Raw genomic sequence first — 20,395 nt, forward strand, 5'->3', positions numbered from 1 at the left:
GAGTAAGAAGTTCACGCCTTACGAAGCACAATACTCTCTGCTTGAGCGCACTTGACTTGGATGGCCTAGAAGTTGAGGAATTACTTCTGTGCCTATACTACATACCTCATATTCAGGATGGACCCTTAGAAGTATATATTTCAGAAACCTATGCGGACTGGAAAGTTAGCCAAATGGCAGATACTATTGAGTGAGTTCGATATCATCTACATAACTCAAAAGGCGGTCAAAGGGCAAGCATTGGCAGATCATCTTGCTGAAAATTTGGTGGGAGGAGAATACGAACCCAACCTTGAAAACGTATTTTCCTGATGAAGAGGTGTCATTTATAGGAGAGGACATTACCAAAGCATACGACGGTTGGAGGATGTTCTTTGACGGAGCTACAAATTTCAAAGGAGTGGGCATTGAAGTAGTTTTGGTATCAGAAAAAGGTCAACATTATTCGGTATCCACTAAACTCAGATTTCCCTGCACCAACAACATGACAGAATATGAAGCCTGCATACTAGGACTCAACATGGCAATCGACATGAATATTCAAGAGTTGCTGGTAATCGGTGATTTAGATTTGCTCGTGCACCAGGTACAAGGAGAATGGGCCACCAAAAATTCTAAGATATTTTCATATCTGAACCATGTGCATGAATTGAGAAAGAGGTTCATGAAGATAGAGTTCCGACATATGCCTAGAATTCAGAATGAGTTTGCCGATGCATTGGCCACTTTATCATCCATGATACAACACCCAAACAGGAATTATATTGATCCTATCCCAGTAAGAATTCATAATCAGCATGCATACTACGCTCATGTCGAAGAAGAAACAGATGAAAAACCTTGGTTCCATGGCATCAAGGAGTATTTGGCGAAAGGAGAATATCCGGAGCATGCAAACAATACTCAGAAACACACACTCTGGAGTTTGTCCAATCACTTCTTCCACAGCGGAGGAAATTTGTACAGGAAAACTCCTGATTTGGGACTGCTAAGATGTGTTAACGCAAAAGAGGCTTCTAAGCTACTTGAGGAGATACATGCTGGGACATGCGGCCCACATATGAATGGTTTTGTCTTAGCCAAGAAGATACTCAGGGCTGGTTACTTTTGGATGACCATGGAGACAGACTATGTCCAGTATGTCCGCAAATACTACCAGTACCAAGTGCATGCCGATATGATAAAAGTACCGCCAAACAAGCTCAATGCAACAAGCTCACCTTGGCCATTCGTCGCCTGGGGAATGGATGTCATTAGTCCAATAGAGCCTAGTGCTGCAAATGGGCACGTGTTTATTCTAGTAGCCATTGATTATTTCACAAAATGGGTAGAGGCTGCATCTTACAAAGTTGTGACCAAGAAGTCGTCGCAGATTTTGTCAAAGATCGTATTATTTGCCGATTCGGAGTTCCCGGGTCCATTATTACTGATAATGCCGCCAATATCAATAGTGATTTGATGAAAGCCATGTGTGAAAATTTCAAAATCAAGCACAATAATTCCACAACCTATAGACCTCAAATGAATGGAGCAGTAGAAGCCGCCAATAAAAACATCAAGAAGATACTAAGGAAGATGGTAGAAAACCACAAACAATGGCATGAGAAGCTACCCTTTGCTTTGTTGGGATACCACACCACAGTTCGTACATCAACCGGGGCAACTCCCTATATGCTGGTTTATGGTACGGAGGTTGTCATCCCAGCCGTGGTAGAGATTCCTTCTTTAAGAATCATACAGGAAGCTGAACTCAGTGATGCATAATTGATAAGGATCCGCTATGAACAATTGGCCCTTATAGATGGAAAAAGGATGAACGCAATATGTCCCAGACAACTTTATAAGAATAGAATATCCAGAGCTTTCAACAAAAGGGTCAAACCAAGACAATTTGCACCATGACAACTGGTGCTGAAGAAGATCTTCCCACATCAAGATGAATCCAAAGGGAAAATCTCTCCCAGCTGGCAAGGCCCATACAAGGTTCACAGGGTGCTGACAGGAAGAGCACTAATACTTGCAGAAATGGACGGAGAAATTTGTCCAAAACCAATAAATTCAGATGCAGTCAACAGATACTATGCTTAGACTATTTATATTTACTCATATGATGTAATTGAACTACGCTTGACCTGATTCTCATTTAATAGGGGATACGTAGGCAGCCTTATGGGTTCAGTCATATCATAATAAATTTCCATTCCCCCCCAAGATCATAAACTAGGGCAGAATTTTGAGGAGGACCCTCAAAATTCCGAAGTAAGTCCAGCTAATGTCAACAGATACCAGATAGTCAGAAATCGATTAAGAAACTGAGGCAGAATTTTGAGAAGGATTCTCAAAATTCCAAGGAAGGATCAACGAGGCTCATTACCCGCAAACAACAGAAGGATCATCTACCAAACTGGGGCAGAATTTTGAGGAGGACCCTCAAAATTCCAACATGAGAAAGCTGCAATGTCTCTGAAATGTGTTACAATCACTAGTTCATCTAAAAATCACTTGATATATCAATATTCTTCTAAAATCACTCTATTTTTATCAATAATTGCACATTTTCGAAAACTCAATTTTCATAAAAGTCAGGTGTTACCCAGGAAAACTCAAATAAGGCCTTCGGAACGGAGCAAAGCAAGGCCAGCAGACGGAAGCATGAACCAACCTCCCCTCACAAAACATACAATTTTTTCTTTGAATGCAGGCACATTTGACGTAATGATAGCATTCACAAACATGTATACACAAAGCAAATTCAGTAACAATACGGCAATCAGACACTGAATATATCTCCAGCTAAGAAATATACTACTCTTATTTGCTACTCGCTCTTTGCATGGGACTAAGCCTTGTCCCGCATATCTGCATGGGGCTAATCCCTGTCTCCATATTTGCACGAGGCTAATCCTTGCCTCCATATTTGCATGAGGCTAATCCTAGTCTCCATATCTTCATAAGGCTAATCCCTACCTCCATATCTGCATGAGGCTAATCCTTGCCTCCATATTTGCATGAGGCTAATCCTTGCCTCCATATCTGCATGAGGCTAATCCTTGCCTCCATATCTGCATGAGGCTAATCCTTGCCTCCATATCTGCATGAGGCTAATCCTTGCCTCCATATCTGTATGAGGCTAATCCTTGCCTCCATATCTGCATGAGGCTAATCCATGCCTCCATATTTGCATGAGGCTAATCCTTGCCTCCATATTTGCATGAGGCTAATCCATGCCTCCATATTTGCATATGGCTAATCCTTTCCTCCATATTTGCATGAGGCTAATACTTGCCTCCATATTCGCATGAGGCAAATGCTTGCCTCCATATTTGTATGAGGCTAATCTTGTAACGACTCGACCGGTCGTTTTGAGCTCTAACATGCCGTTCAGCAGTTTAGGGCCAAGAACAGCTTCATTTCAGGTATTATGACTTGCACGCGTGGTCAGAATTGAACTTCGGGAGGTTCGGAATTGAGTTAGAAAGAGAATTTTCATTTTGGAAGCTTTAAGTTGAAAGAATTAGCCAAGATTGGATTTTTAGTAAATGACTTCGGAATCAAGATTCGAGGGTTCCAGCAGGTTTGTATGATAATTTCGGACTTGGGCGTATGCCCGGATCAGGTTTCGGATGACCCGTGAGCGTTTTGGCGCCTATTGTGGAAGTTAGCCTTTTGAAAGAAATTTCATAAGTTTGAGTTGAGGTTCATTTTAGTGTTATCGATGTCCGTTTGGGATTCTGAGTCTGGCAATAACTCTCTATGGTGATTCTAGAGTTGGGAGCGCGATCGAAAGTGAATTCGGAGGTCCGTAGGTCATTTTGGAGTCATTTGGCTAAAGATAGAAAATTTAAGGTTTTTGAGAAGTTTGACCGAGAGTTGACTTTTTGATATCGGGGTTGGATTCCGATTTCGGAAGTTGGATTAGGTTCGTAATGGCAAATATGACTTGCGTGCAAAATTTGAGGTCAATCGGATGTGATTTGATAGGTTTAAACATCGAAAGTAGAAGTTTGAAATTATAAAGTTCATAAAGCTTGGATTGGAGGTCGATTCATGGTTATAACGTTGTTTGATATGATTTGAGGCCTCGAGCAAGTCCGTAATGTGTTTTGGGACTGGTTGGTATGATTGGTTAGGGTCCCGGCGGCCTCGGGTGGATCCGAGTAGTTATCGGATCGAAAACGAAATTTTGGAGAAGGCTGAAGTTGCTGGTATAACTGCACCTGCGAGACAAGGACCGTAGGTGCGGAGCCACAGAAGCGGAGATGGACGGCTAGGTTGGGACCACAGATGCAGTCAGGTCACCACAGAAGCAGGACCGCACCTGTGGTGGAGAGGACGCAGAAGCGAAAAAGGGCAGCCTGGTGAGAAACCGCAGAAGCGGGTAGGTGGTCGCACCTGCGGAACCGCAGAAGCGGCCAAGTAACAGCAAGTGCGGAAATGCTGGAAGTAGTGTATTCTTTTAAACTCGGGAGATGGTCATTTTCCCCCATTTTTCATTTGGTGTGGACGATTTTGGAGACCTTCAAGTGGGTTTTTTCGTCATCATCAACAAGGTAAGCTAACTCCACCTATCTTAAGTTAAATATATCGATTATGTATGGGTTTTAGCATATAAATGGGTTGAACCTTGGAGTTTAAGGGAAAACCTAGAAAATTGATATTATTGGAATCTGACCACGATTTCGGGTATGAAATTGAGAGTAAATAGTATATTTGAGTTCGTGAGGTTATGGGTAAAATTTATCTTCGAAAAATTTAGGAATCCGACCACGTGGGCCCGAGGGCAATTTTGTCAACTTTTTGATCAGGGTTAGGATTTGTTATAAATTGGGTTGTAATGAGTAATTGAACGTAATTAATGGATTTGCATAATTATTGGCTAATTTTGGAGCATTGTGCATCGATTCGAGTCTTCGGAAGAGCGTGGAATGCCGGTTTTGGATCTTCGGAGCGAGGTGAGTCTCCTTTCTAACCTTGTAAGAGAGAATTGTCACCCATAGGTGAAATAATTGGTTATGTGCTACTATTTGTGGGGGCTACGTACGCACGAGGTGACAAGAGTCCGTGCGTAGCTACTATTATGCTATTGTCCGGGTAGTCTAGGCACCAAAAGCATGTTGTACTTGGAAATATTTGTAATCCTATTGACGGTTTGACTTGCTTAAATTCAATCGAATTGGTAAATGAATTTCTAAATGGATTAAACTTCGTTTCTCTTAAATTATTTAAAAAAAGGGAGGATTTGGATTTTTCTTGGATAGTTGTTCCCTAATGAAGTCTTGATTAACTGTTTGAATGTGTGATTCTATGTGTACCTGCGTTGCATGTATGATTCGCGAGCAGGGTGTTTGTTTATTTTATGTTGACCGCGTCGCATGGATGATTCGCAAGCGGGGTAATATATGTATCTATGGTTCGCGCCATTCGACCCTCGGTAGTGCACATTTCACATTTATGTTGGATCGGGCCGTACGACCTCGGCATTATATGCGCATGCTTGTATTGTTTTGAAGGGTCGTACGAACTTTGCCTTTCCTGGTCGGAGATATATTGATAAAGATAATGAAAAGTAAATTCTTTGGAAGCTCATTATCATTTGGGAAGTTGTTTACCTGCTATCTGGCTTTATGAATTATAATTGTTGTTTTAATAAAATTTCATGATCTCTTCACATTTTACTATATTATCGTTGGACCACTAGTAAGTGTTGAAGTCGACCTCTCGCCTCTACTTCTTCGAGATTAGACATGATACTCATTGGGTACACGTTGTTTTTGTACTCATACTACACTTGCTGTGCATTTTTGTTGCACAGGTTCATATATGGCTAGTGGTTTAGTGGCATAGCGGCATGGTTAATACGGAGACTTAGGTGAGTTGCATTTATCTAGACGTCCATAGCCAGCAGAGTCTCCTTCAGAGTATTGTACTATATTTTCATTTCTGTCCACTTGTATTCTGGACAGTTACTATATTTTATTTCATTCCCTAGAAATTGCTCATGTACTTGTGACACCGGGTTGTGGGATGATCACGAGATTTTTAAGTAGTTAAATTTTGTAAAGACACCATCTTTTATCCAACGGAGTTTATTATTTATTATTTATTTGTTTAAAGGAAATGATTTCAAAATAATTTAAAATGAGATATTGCTAGTAAATTGTAGTTGGCTTGCCTGACAGAGGTGTCCGGCGCCATCACGACCCTTAGTGGAATTTGGGGTCGTGACAACATGGTATCAGAGCACTAGGTTCCCTTAGGTCTCACGAGTCATGAGCAAGTCTAGTAGAGTCTTGCAGATCGGTACAGAGACGTCTGTTCTTATCTTCGGGAGGCTACAGGGCTGTTAGGAGTACTTTCCTTCTTGATTCCTCATCGTGCGATTTTATCCCTTGAGGCTTATCCCCTTGTTTCCTTCCTACTCAATCTTACGCGATGCGAACCACTGGTTATAAATCGAGAATTGAAGGATTGTAATGGCACTAAAGATGTGGTGCGGGATGTTTCTCCCGGTATTGTTGATTGGTCTATTATCGTTGCCTTGCGGGAGGATGTCTTGTCATCTCAGCTCAGTGTCAATATTCCTGAGAGCTTTGAGACTATGCACAAATCGCTATGATTGCTCATGATTGGTTATTGCACAGTACTGACTTGATGGTAGGATACTTTCCTATGTGTTGGGGCGGTGAATAATTTGAAAGGAAGTCTACTCAGTGCACGATTCAGAGACCTGATATTTCGTTTCCGGTGGAGGAAAAACAATTGGTTTATGAATATCCAGATTTGGGGTGATGGAGAAACGAGACTTGGTATTATCGAGCATGGTGGAATTTTTATCTACAATGTAGTGTCGTCGTCCTCTATTGTATGTGTTAAGTTCGCCGGTGCTATGGTCTTTTGCAATTCGCCTTTGGGGTAAGATATTGTGAAATAATATTAGAGAAACAACGGTTGGATATCGCGAGGTGCGGTGGTTCAGGATTGAATCGGTGTTTCTAATGTTGACGACTCGAGAAAGATGATCTCCAGAAAGGTTTAAAGTTAGTAGCGATTTGTGGGTTCAAGTTCTACGAAGATAGATTTTATTAAGGCAACAACTGAGCAGCAAAGGATGAGGAAGGACATGTGGGGAGTGTCAGGCGGTGGTTAAAATTTCTAGAAGGCCAGGTATAAGAAGCAAAGGTCGAGTGGTCGATTAGAGGGGTGAGTTCTGCCAAAGTGGGAGAGTGGCAGAGTTGCATATGGGCTTTGTGTTAGGATGACTACGCACCTTAAGGAGAGTTTGGAACGACTTGGGAATTTTAGTGATTGATGGTTGGGGTCTACGGATCTAATTTGAAGTATGGGCTATTATGCAGTAGGAGATTTGATATAACGGAAATAACCTACTTGAAATGAAGAAGGATACAACGTAACCTTGAATTTGAAGGATGTTGCCGCACATTTAATTGATGTCCACGAGGGGTGAATGGACTTGTGCAGCTAGAGAGTGAGCTCAGACTCAGGATGTATTATTGATGTCGTAGTGATTGTACCCCGTGCAGTAGCATTGGAAGACATCGGCACGTAAATTCCACAGGTGGGTTATCTCCAGTGAGAAGATCGGCAGTTGAATGATTGGCAAAACTTCTGCAAAAATTTTTATTGGTTATACAGCAAGGAGATCGGTCGTGCGAATGTGGTTGATGATTCCAAGTATAAAAAAGGGGCTTTACATAAAGATTCCGAGAATTTTGACGGTTGATTGCGCAAGGTTATGTCAATAAGAGATAAGGAATCCTGGTGAACTTCAGAGTTGTGTAATAGTGGCTTCAAGCGAAGTGAGAGAGTTCCACCACCTACGATTGGGTTGTATGGTTATCTTCTTGTGAGGTTTCGAGTTGTCGGCATATTAGTAAGTTATTTCAACTACGGGAAAAGAGCATAAGTGATAATTTGAGCAAAGGAATTGTTAAAGGTGTGCTATGATTGGTCTTATTGGCTCATGCTCAGACTTAGGGAAGGATTCAAGATTTATGCCTTGTATAAGTGTGGGTTTCAAGGGAAGTGATTCTGCTGGGTGCTTCGCTGAGAGGGTATGCATGTGCTAGAAGAATCATGGAGTTTATTATATTCGGGGTGTAGTCAGATCAGGTGGCTCTCAACAATGGTCCTAGTGAATTCAAAAGTTAAAGTGTGGTGCCTAATGATTTCGAGCCTACAAGTACGGTTAAGAATCAAGCTTTTGTAGTAGATTATGAGAATATGCCCAGAATGTTCTATGATGTTTTGACTCGTAGTGTAGCATATGGGAGGAAAATGAGAAAAAACTTCGGATTCGTAGAGGGATTAACAGAATGGGCATACTTGTTGAGGATGCGAATGTGCGCACAAGGGAGGTATGAAACAGTTCATGGGATTGGAGACAACGTGGTCTCGTGATTCAAGGTCACTCGGGATGAGTGTGGATGGCGTGTATTATATGTTGAATGGAGTTATTATTATTTCTAAGGCAATCAAGGATAAATTGGAAGAAAATAGATTGATTAGCCATAGTTGAATTGGCAAATTGGTGGAAGTGATCAGTTCCTGCAGCGGGACCAAGTTATGCAAGTGATTTGTAACGGTACGAGTGAGGCCGGTCGGTCACCTTAATTGATGTTATTCAGAAGTATTCTACGGTTATAGCCTGTTATGTGTAGGCGGATCCTGGAAGGGCTATGGTGGCTTAGACCACTACTTAGAGATTTGCATATTCCACGGTTATGAGAATTCACCTGTGTGTTGCTATGGTTCTCCTGAAGTGAGTGAAGTTAAAAGTTTTTATATGATAAAGTATTAATCTATTAGTGGTTCCGAAGTTATGATGAAAAATGTGTTCTATCGTATATTGGCATGTTGGGTGCAGTGAGTGGTATGGGATTTGAAGTGAGAATCAAGGTTGCAGTTCGGTGTTGACAAAGATGTCATGAACTTGAATGAGAAGGAAAAGAGTTTCGATGTTTAAGGTAAGTTGGTATTGTCTTTAGCGTCACCTGAGATCGGTATTTTGTGAAAGAGGCCTTGCATCATGGTTAAGGATTCTTGATCGCTTTTCAGCGTTAGTGAGGCCGATGGTTTGGATGTACGGACCTGTTATTGGTTATGGAAGGTTGTGGGAGCGTATCCCACGGGAAGGTTGTATAAGTGTGGCTTATAGTCACTTGATTGAATGAAGAGTTAAACCAAGTATGAAAAATGTGGTGATGATGTTAAATTGAGAATTAATGCCTGGAGGGCACTCGGTCTATTGGGTTGTGGACTGTGGAGGATTACTCAGGTTATGATGGTTGCTCTTGTGTTTTATGAGAGAAGGGGAGTTATTATGGACCTCTGAAAGGTTATTAGCTTAGTTCAGTGCGATTAGAATCAACTTAAGGTCTGTAGATGGATCTAAATGTGAATGTGGGCTCTATATCAGGCCAGATGTGTTCATTTCAGCAATGCGCTCCTTATGGAAGAGTAGTGGGGGTGTTATTTTGTTGTCAGCTATTTCATGTAATGATGTGTTGCGCCGTGTGAGTCGTGATACGGCTTGGTGAATTTCTTATATGTTGAGATTCTGCGTAGAGATGATGTTATATAAGTAGAATGGCTCTTGAGATTCAGACCGTATATCGCACCTTAGTTGTGCTTGAGTTTGTAGCTTATAACGCTATATGTCTCCCCAGGGATGGTATTATGCACTTGACGTGCTGGTGACTGACATTCGATAGTTTGATGTGATGAGCAATCTAGCTCGGTATGTACCTCCTTATGTGAATTTTATGTGTGGATCGGGTGGCACTCCGCCATGGGTATGTTGTTTGGATCGGGTTGCGCGCTGCAACAGCGTGATGCTGAGTACAGTTCCACGTATCTATTTTTATATATTTTGTTTCCTATTTTTCTAAGGAAAGCTCATATTAGCTGTGTGCCCGTGTCGCATGTATGATTCACGAGCGGGATGTCTGTTCAATTATGTTGACCGCGTTGCATGTATGATTCGCGAGCGGGGTAATTGGATTTCCTTTTCAGAGTTTGTTTCCTTTATGTATCATGTTCGAGTTGGTAGCCTATTGGCATATGGTGGCATCATATGAGATTTTGATCATGTTCGTGGTGGCTGATTTCTAAGGAGTTCGTGCTGGGTGAGATGAGATCATTGGATTAGGATCGTTGCAATCTGATTATATGAAGTATATTAAGGAGCAAAGACCATTATTTGGTTCAGGATAAGGTGATGGTTCCTGTTAGAAGTATAGACACAATGAATTGTTGATTCGATAGTCAGTTATGAATTTCTACACATCTCTTCCATCGTGGTGGTATTGTAAGAGTTAGAGAAAGACTTATATATATCATGAGGTGCATTGGGAGCATCAGATTTGTGGAATTTCAACTGATTTGATCAGAGAATGTTATCGTGGTCCTGTGAGTAAAGTGGTGCAAGGTGCGAATCCGACTAAGGTATGCAGTCATGTCTTGGTGCTGCGTGTAGTTATTGATATGGTGAGCGTATGTTGGAAACAAGCCTGGCATAGAATTTTGGATGTTGGAATTGGGCTTTAAGGCTTATTTGCTGGAATAAAAGGGAATATCTTCAAAATTGATCGAGCTAATGTGCTCAACTAAGTTGTGGTAGCACGGGAAGGTGCATGAGGTGTTAAACAGTGATTTCAGACACTTCAGTGTGGTTCTCAGCATGTTCGAGGACGAACATATGTTTAAGTGGGAGAGAATGTAACGACCCGACTGATCGTTTTGAGCTCTAGCACATCGTTCAGCAGTTTGGGGCCATGAATAGCTTCATTTCAGGTATTATAACTTGCACGCATGGTCGGAATTGATTTAGAAAGGGAATTCTCATTTTGGAAGCTTTAAGTTGAAAGAATTAGCTAAGATAGGAATTTTTAGTAAACGACCTCGAAATCAAGATTCGAGGGTTCCAGCAGGTTCATATGATGATTTCGGACTTGGGCATATGCCTGGATCGGGTTTCGGATGACCCGGGAGCGTTTTGGCGCCTATTGTGGAAGTTAGCATTTTGGAAGAAATTTCGTAAGTTTTGGTCGAAGTGCATTTCAGCGTTATCGATGTCCGTTTGGGATTTCGAGTGTAGGAGTAGCTCCGTATGGTGATTCTAGAGTTGGGAGCGTGATCGGAAGTGAATATGGAGGTCCGTATGTCATTTTGGAGTCATTTGGCTAAAGATAGAAAATTTAAGGTTTTTGAGAAGATTGACCGAGAGTTGACTTTTTGATATCGGGGTCGGATTCTGATTTCGGAAGTTGGAGTAGGTCCGTAATGGCAAACATGACTAGAGTGCAAAATTTGAGGTCAATCGGATGTGATTTGATAGGTTTAAACATCGAAAGTAGAAGTTTGAAATTTTAAAGTTCATAAAGCTTGAATTGGAGGTCGATTCGTGGTTATAGCATTGTTTGATATGATTTGAGGCCTCGAGGAAGTCCGTAATATGTTTTGGGATTGGTTTGGGTCCGGGGGACTCGGGTGGATTCCGGGTGGTTAACGGATCGAAAATAAAATTTTGGAGAAGGCTGAAGTTGCTGGTTGCTGGTATAACCGCACCTGCGAGGCAAGAGCCGCAGGTGCGGGGCTGCAGAAGCGGCATTCAAGCCGCAGAAGCAGAAATAGACGGCTAGGTTGGGACCGCAGATGCGGTCAGGTCACAGCAGAAGTGGGACCGCACCTCCGGCGGAGAGGACGCAGAAGCAGAAAAGGGCAGACTAGTGAGAAACCACAGAAGCGGGTAGGTGGTCGCACCTGCGGAACCGCAGAAGCGATCAAGTGACCGCAGGTGCGGAAATTCTGGAGGCAGTGTATTCTTTTAAACTCGGGAGATGGTCATTTTTTCCCCATTTTTCATTTGGTGTGGATGATTTTGGAGAGCTTCAAGTGGGCTTTTTCGTCATCATCAACGAGGTAAGCTAACCCCACCTATCTTGAGTTAAATATATCGATTATGTATTGGTTTTAGCATGTAAATGGGTAGAAACTTGGGGTTTGAGGGAAAACCTAGAAAATTGATATTCTTGGAATTTGACCACGATTTTGGGTATGAAATTGAGAGTAAATTATATATTTGAGTTCGTGAGGTTATGGGTAAAGTTTATCTTCGAAAAATTTAGGAATCCGGGCATGTGGGACCGAGGGCAATTTTGTCAACTTTTTGATTGGGATTAGGATTTGTTATAAATTGGGTTGTAATGAGTAATTGAACATATATTAATGGATTTGCATAATTATTGGCTAGTTTTGGAGTATTGTGCATCGATTCGAGTCTTCGGAAGAGCGTGGAATGCCGGTTATAGATCTTCGGAGCAAGGTGAGTCTCCTTTATAACCTTGTAAGAGGGAATGGTCCCCATAGGTGAAATAATTTGTTATGTGATCCTATTTGTGGGGGCTACGTACGCACAAGGTGACGAGAGTCCATGCGTAGCTACTATTATGCTATTGTCTGGGTAGTCTAGGACCCAAAAGCATATTGTACTTGGAAATATTTGTAATCCTATTGACGGTTTGACTTGCTTAAATTCTATCAAATTGGTAAATGAATTTCTAAAAGGATTAAACTTCATTTTTCTTAAATCATTAAAAAAAGGGAGGATTTGGATTTTCCTTGGATAGTTGTTCCCTAATGAAGTCTTGATTAACTGTTTGAATATGTGATTCTATATGTACCTGCGTCGCATGTATGATTCGCGAGAAGGGTGTTTGTTTATTTTATGTTGCGTTGCATGGATGATTCGCGAGCGGGGTAATAGATGCATCTATGGTTCGCGCCCTTCGAACCTCGGCAGTGCACATTTTACATTTATGTTGGATCGGCCGTACGACCTCGGCATGATATGCGCATGCTTGTCTTGTTGCTTGGGATTTATAAATGTTCTCATTTGCCTTTCCTGGCCGGAGATAAATTGATAAAGATAATGAAAAATAAATTCTTTGGAAATTCATTATTATTGGGAAGTTGTTTACCTGCTATCTAGCTTTATGAATTATAATTGTTGTTTTAATAAAATTTCATGATCTCCTCACATTTTTACTATATTATCGTTGGACCACTAGTAAGTGTCGAAGTCGACCTCTCGTCTCTACTTCTTCGAGATTAGACGGAATACTCATTGGGTACACGTTGTTTTTGTACTCATACTACACTTGTTGTGCATTTTTATTGCACGGGTTCATATGTGGCTAGTGACTTAGTGGCATAGCGGCATGGTTAATATAGAGACTTAAGTGAGTTGCATTTATCGAGACGTCCGTATCCAGCAGAGTCTCCTTCAGAGTATTGTACTGTATTTTCATTTCTGTCCACTTGTATTCCGGACAGTTACTGTATTTTATTTCATTCCCTAGAAATTGCTCATGTACTTGTGACATCGGGTTTTGGGATGATCACTGGATTTTTCAGTAGTTAAATTTTGTAAAGACACCCTCTTTTATCCAGCGGAGTTCATTATTTATTATTTATTTGTTTAAAGAAAATGATTTCAAAATAATTTAAAATGAGAGATTGCTAGTAAATTGTAGTTGGCTTGCCTGACAGAGGTGTCCGGCGCCATCACGACCCTCAGTGGAATTTGGGGTCGTGACAAATCCTTGCCTCCATATTTGCATGAGGCTAATCCTTGCCTCCATATTTGCATGAGGCTAATCCCTGCCTCCAAATCTGCATGAGTCTAATCCTTGCCTCCATACTTGCATAAGGCTAATCCCTGCCTCCATATTTGTATGAGGCTAATCCTTGCATCCATATTTGTATGAGGCTAATCCCTTCCTCCACGTCTGCATGATGCTAATCCTTACCTCTACGTTTGCATGGGACTAAGCATTGTCCCCCCTACATAAATATTGCTCTATCCTAGTACTATCTACTTGCTTTTCAATCGAGCTAAGCTCTGCCCTTCATTTCACAAGACAACTTTATGGTCCAGAGGGAATCTGCATCATGTTTAAATTTTCGCACAAATACGGGTTCGTAGCATCTCTTTATCTGCAGGTGATCACCAAGCAACCACTATCCTAGCAGGAGTGACCTTGCTCCAGTTCCTTCAAATATCTCAAACTTGGACCATTCACCACTCTCGCATCCACTCCAAAATCTCCTGTCCGTTCTTGTAGTGTCTTCACCGGCATATTCCTCCAATGAATCCAGAACTACACGTGGCCTGATTCCTGTAAAACCAGAGATATGTAGGCAGCTCAAAGACCCGAAAACTCTTTTCATCCTTCCCGAATAAAGAGGGTCAGCTGTTGATACCCAATTTTTCCTCACATATTTTTAACACGTATATATACTTTCAAAATAGTACATATGCAGTTATAAGCATGCATAAGTTTTTTTATAATTTTTCCATAGTTTTAAAAGCTCCAAATCAATTTATTTCTTCTCTTTTACTATATAAATATCCAATAATTATCCTTCAAATTACTTTTGTGATGATTTAGCCATCTAAATTCATTATTTATGCCAACATAGTGTTTAAATATTTTTAGTGTATTTTTTGTAACTATATTTATATTTTTAGGCTAAATTGCACATCTTTGCAATAATAGCCCATACTAATGTATAATTACATTATTTATGCATAAAATGGTCTTTTATATTTTTAAAATATTAAATAACTATTTTAAATCATTTTAGTACACAAGGATATTTTTGGTATTCATTTATTATTTTTATAAATTATTTATTTATTAAAATTAGCTATTTAAAATCTGGCCCTATTTTTTATTCAAATTTGACCCAATACCCAGCCCAATTTTTAACCTAAACCTACCCAACACAAAACTTAATACCCGACTTGGCCCCAATGTCATTCAAATCTCGTCTGTTGATCATAGAGATCAACGACCACAATTAACCCTTTCCTAAATTATACCAAACGACCCCCCAAACCCGGTCATTCTCACCCACACAGCCGCCCTGAAATCCCTTTCCTCTCCAATGCTCTCAAAAGCTAACCCTAATCGCACCTCGCCGTCACTTATCTATGGCTATTCATGGTGGTTTCTCACCACCTCAGGCCTCTAACGACCTCTCCTCTACTAGTATCACCATCTCCAGGGTCCTCAAGGAACCAGGGTTAGTCTGTTTGCATCTATGGCCCTTTCTCGCCTGGTTTCAGGCTGTTTCGATTTGATTCCGAGTAAGATCTTCCTATATCACCTTAGATCTATGGGTGTCGAAGCTTGCTTCTTCACCTCTGTGTGGCTCTTCTCGAAACCCTAATTTCTTCCTTATAAACTTCTTAGATCTGTACAGATCTGAGATGTTTGGACCTACTTCATATGTTTTTTTTACAAAAAACCTTTTGATTTTTACAAGGATCTTTTGATTTTCAAATGGTTTTCCATTTTCCTAAACTAATGTTTCCCGAAAATTTCTTTTCCAAAAAAAATGTTTGATAGTTTTGAGTGTTTGATCTTCTGTTTCTTATGTGTCTTGACTAATTTCGTAAGATTTGTTCTAACCTTAACTCGTTTATACTAAAAGCCCTAACTTTTCGACATTTTTGTTTGGTTTCTGAGTTACTTGTATGCTGACTTTGTCCTCGCTTTAGTTCATGTGATTTTTCTTTAGCATATTATATGCCTTGTGATTTTATCCTAATATGCCTCTACTAAGTTTCTTGGTCCAACTTTTCTACTAATTCTACATGTGTATATTCATTTTGGCTGTTCATGATAAACCTATATTTTTCTCCCTAAATCAGTGTCATTTTCTTTATTTACCAATTTGTTTCGTTGAAATTATGTATTGAATCCTGACTATTCATTCCTTGCCTTATTTTTGTCTGCAAGACTTGCTGACTCTTTACGTGATTTTTCTCTTAGATTGAACCCTTGTCTATTTTGAAGTTCTTTTCTGGTTTGATTTGAACTCTTTTCCTTAGCAAACCCTTTGATTCTTACTTCTCTACTCGGTTTGATTGAACTTCTTGCCTTAATTAGTTTTCCCTTACCTTATTTGTTATTTGCTGATTCTTACTGATTGTTTCCTTAATTGAAACTCCTGTTCATTCACCCTTAATTACCTACTTTGTACCTAAGTCTTACTTAATTTCTTTCCTTATACATATGTCCTGCTTTTTACCGTTGATTGATTATCCCTTAATTAAGAGGAAGACTTACTGATTTTATGTGACTGACTGATTCTGTGAATTTCCCTAATTGCCACATAGTTGATTCTTTACCTTATTTTGTTTAACTCTTGATTACTATATAAACTCTCTCTTATTTAACTTCCAGACACGAACATATAGTTCAAAACTACCACTTTACACTCTAAAAAGGCTCTCTCTGCTCTCCTTGCTACTTCTAACATCTGTTGTTCTAGCCGGCTGCAAGCCAAGGCTGGAAATTGCACAATACCTTTCTCACGCTTGTATTTTTCATTCTTTAACTAGGTATGCTTTTGATTAATTTTAAGAATTAAAACCTATGTGTTTACTTACTGCTTTAGTCCATATGGCTTGAGTCCATTCTTTCCCCTGTTTACTGCTTATCCAGCATGCCTAATACTACCTATTCAAATCTGTAATTAGCATGTTTCCACTTTACTTGCTTGTTTGCTATCTTGTTTAACATGTCTATATATGAAACTAAGCATGTTTGACTGACTACTGTTTATCTAGCATGCCCAGACTCTGCCTTTGTGTAATTAGCATGCCTTCACCTGTTAATACTTGCCTATCATGCCCATCTAAGTCTTTGCTTGCTATGCATCACTCCTGCTAAGTTAATTACTCTCCCTAGAATGGCTTCAACATGTTTTTGTTGTGATCTTTGTTGTATGACCTGTATTCCAATTCTGTGGAACCCCTTTAAGAGTTCTATTAAGGTGTATCCTCTGTGTTCCCGACCCCTCTTCCCTTGTGTGATGGTTGTTTGCCAAAGTACTTCCTAAAACTGTTTGTTCTATGACTCATGTTCTAATTGAAAATTTTTCCTTTACACTTTCCTCAAACAGTTTTATCACTAATGGTTTTCAGAAGTTCTTTTCAGTCCTAAGACCTTTCTTTTAAACTCTTTCAAACCATTATGCACTTTCACTTACTCCTAGAATACTAGGTCATGCCCTTCTGGTATGTGTACTACTTAGAGATCCTTAAGATCTTTTTGAACTCTAGCATATCAGGGCTGACACTTCCACACTGCACAATAATCAGTTGTTGTTTGTGAAAGATCTAGGTATGAGCACTGCTTGGGATCCTTGAGGTCCTTAGGGAACTCTGACACACCTAGACATGAAATTGGTTATGGAACTTTGGATATTTGAGATTATTGGAGGCTTGGAAATCACTTTGGGCCTACTTCAGGCTCCCTATAGCTTAATTTCTGTTCTATATATGTAATTTTGTTAATCATTGCTCTATAATAATTATTTGTAAACAAACAATGGGGTGATTAGTGAAAAAGGGATGGTAGTTGTATATTGCGGGTAAATTGGGTAGATAACATGCCTATAGGATCTATTTTGATTCACATATGTTTGATAGTTAATATTCCTATAGGATCTGCTTGGGTTTAAATAAATTCTGCATGCTTTACTTTCACATAATTAGAAGCCATGTGTATATTATCTAAATCAGCTTTATAATTAGATATCATGCATATAGGGTGTAAAGTAACTGAAGTTCAGTTTTTATTACAACATGTATTCAAATTTGTCTCCTTAGAAATCATGCCTATAAGATCAAAATCAGCTTTTACTAATTAGATACCATGCTTATAGGATTTAAAATTAGCTGTAATAGAAATCATGCCTATAGGATCTTAAAACCAGTTTAGTTATATTTAAAATCAGTTTGACTCGTGCTCGTCAATTCTGAATCAGATTAAATAACCTACTTTTTTCGTGTTACTCAATATCACTAGAAAGCATGCATATAGGACCCCAAATTTCCCGTTTAAAAATTGTTTACTATTTTACTGCATTCCTAATCAGTAATAGATACCATGCTCATAGGACATCACCATTATACGCCTAGGCAAGCCTATAGGACGATTAAAAATCCTACAACTGTAAAATTGTTTTCTGTTATCTGTGACTGCTCATAATCAACAGGTCAAAAATTCAATAGGCAAGCTGAATAGGTCTTTGACACTTTGTTCCAAATTCAGTACTGCATGTTCTCTGCTCACCTAGATATCATGCTCTAAGGTTTTCTCTTAAATACCTGAAACTGTTGTTTGAGACGTGCACTTACTTGTTCTATTTGTGGAGGTAAATGTGAGCCTTTAATTGTCCCCTCTTTAAATGCAGTACTAATTGTTTTGATTGACGCCTAGATTTTTCTCCTTTAAGTACTTTAGGATGGTCTAGAACTACCTAAATTAGAGGTTCTAAATACCTCCAGGGCCACCAGGAAGGGACGAGTAGTGCACGCATAGGAGATCTTTCAAGGTTTCTAGAACGCTTTAGGCTATGACCAAAGGGAGGGAATTGGGTAGTAAGGATATGATGACTACGTGCTAATGTCACGTGTAGCCCCTCACTGAGGAGTGATTACCGGGTATTGTGTGGGTATGATCTTATAGGCTAACCAACCTAAGACCCCTCTTTCCCAACTCTCGTTGTTTAAATAAAGTTACTTTTCTTTATATATGTGCGACTTGTTCAAGCCTTTTCCCCTGTTTCATTACTTGAATCACACATGTGCTTAGAATGTCAAGACATGCCTTTACTTGCAAGTATGTGTTAAAACTGTTTATTTGTAAAAGGATTAATTCACATAGTTTAAGTTCGGTCGGGACCCACCATTGTGGACTGCGAGGGGTTCCTAACACCTTCCCCTCAAGGTTATTTCGAGCCCTTACCCTAATCTCTAGTAATGTAAACTAGTTACATGAATTAATCGCTCTAGGTTCCCTAATGCACCATAATCTGTTAGGTGGCGACTCTTCAAATACCCAATTCCCAAAAGGAAATGAGTTATTTCCCATGAATGTCGAAACCCAGGCTTCCCTGTCAAAAAAGGGAAAAAGGGGGCGCGACATTAGGCATTTGTAGTGAAGCCAAATTCAAGAAAGCCTTTTCAATAACAAATTTCTTCTTCAAATATCTCTCTTCTCTTTTCAAGCTTCCTCTTCTTTAGTTGAATTCTCCAATCTTTGTTAACGATCTTGGGCTAGCAGAAGATCTCCGAATAATACTCTTCTTATGGTATTCTTTACATGGTATCAGAGCCATAAGTCAGCTTCTGGATTTCAAGGTCGGGTTAGTAGTTGATTCAACTGGTTTCCCTAATTAGATTTGGGTGGTCGTGCTAATGGACTATGGATGGAGTTATTGAACCAATCCAACTACAAGGTATGAAAGACTTGTATGAAGTCATATCTTGTTAGTGAGGATTTGTGGGAAATTGTCAATTTGAGTAACACAAGTCCTCCTGTTGACGCACCAGAAAATAGCAATGCGCATAAGAAGTGGAAGCAGATTAATGCTAAGGCAGAGTTTATCTCTCAACAAGAAGGATAAAGCTCGGCTACAATTTTGGAGAATGAGTTAGCTAACACCACTCAAGGTAATCTCTCTATCGTCGACTATTTTTTGAAGGTTAAAAATCTGTGTTCTAAAATTTCTCTATTGAATTCGGACGAGGCTATCTCTGAAGCACGAATAAGAAGAATTATTATTTGTGGTTTAAAGCCATAATATATTCCCTTTGTTACATCGATTTAAGGATGGGTTCAACAACCATCTTTGGAAGAATTTGAGAATTTGCTGTTGTCGTAGGAGCTACTAGCCAAATAGACGGTTGGTGTATCTATCAAAAAAGGAGAATGAAATTCTCTTGTTGTCGATAAGAGGAACTTTAAAGGGAAATCAAGAGATAGTATGCACTTTCGGTCCTCAAGTGGTTCGAGCTCGCGAGGAAAGAAGGGAAAGTCTCCCAGTAACGTCAAAAAGCTTTTAAAATGTTACCGTTGTTGCAAAATCGGGCACATAAAAAGATATTGTCGATCCAAAGAGAGCAATATGGCTCACCAAGAAAGCTGCTGAAGAAGGAGAAGAAGAAGAAGAAGAAGAAGAAGAAGAAGAAGAAGAAGAAGAAGAAGAAGAAGAAGAAGAAGAAGAAAAATACAACTATGGAAAGTTCTTTGAAGTGGAGACTCGAGCAATGCCATGGCTTCCATAAATTTTGAATGAGAGTGGACCATGGATTCAGGATGTGGGCACCATCTCACTGGAGATCAATCCAAATTCTCCACCTTTCACGAATACAACGAACATGATGTTATTGTTATAACAGATAATACAGTCCATAATGTGGAGAAGGAAGGCACTGTTGTGATCAACGAGAAGCAAAAAGACACTATTACCCTCAAGAGTGTCTTTCATGCTCCAGATATGAAGAAAAATCTAT

General features: G+C 39.8%; 1 protein-coding gene across 1 annotated transcript; it reads left to right on the forward strand.

Annotated features, from left to right (window-relative positions):
- The first annotated feature begins 532 nt into the window (after positions 1-532).
- LOC138871087 (uncharacterized) lies at positions 533-20,167 on the forward strand. Its single transcript, XM_070148941.1, has 2 exons — positions 533-1,067; positions 19,983-20,167. The coding sequence occupies exons 1-2, from the start codon at positions 533-535 to the stop codon at positions 20,165-20,167; spliced, it is 720 nt and encodes a 239-aa protein (XP_070005042.1).
- Positions 20,168-20,395: the final 228 nt, after the last annotated feature.

The sequence above is a fragment of the Nicotiana sylvestris genome, chromosome 6 (assembly GCF_000393655.2).
Source record: "Nicotiana sylvestris chromosome 6, ASM39365v2, whole genome shotgun sequence".
Taxonomy (NCBI): Eukaryota; Viridiplantae; Streptophyta; class Magnoliopsida; order Solanales; family Solanaceae; genus Nicotiana; species Nicotiana sylvestris.

Coding starts and splice junctions, on each gene's coding strand:
- LOC138871087 (XM_070148941.1), top strand. CDS start 533: ATGAATATTCAAGAGTTGCTGGTAATCGGTGATTTAGATTTGCTCGTG. Junction 1,068..19,982: donor ATGCGGCCCACATATGAATG/GTTTTGTCTTAG, acceptor GCACATAAAAAG/ATATTGTCGATCCAAAGAGA.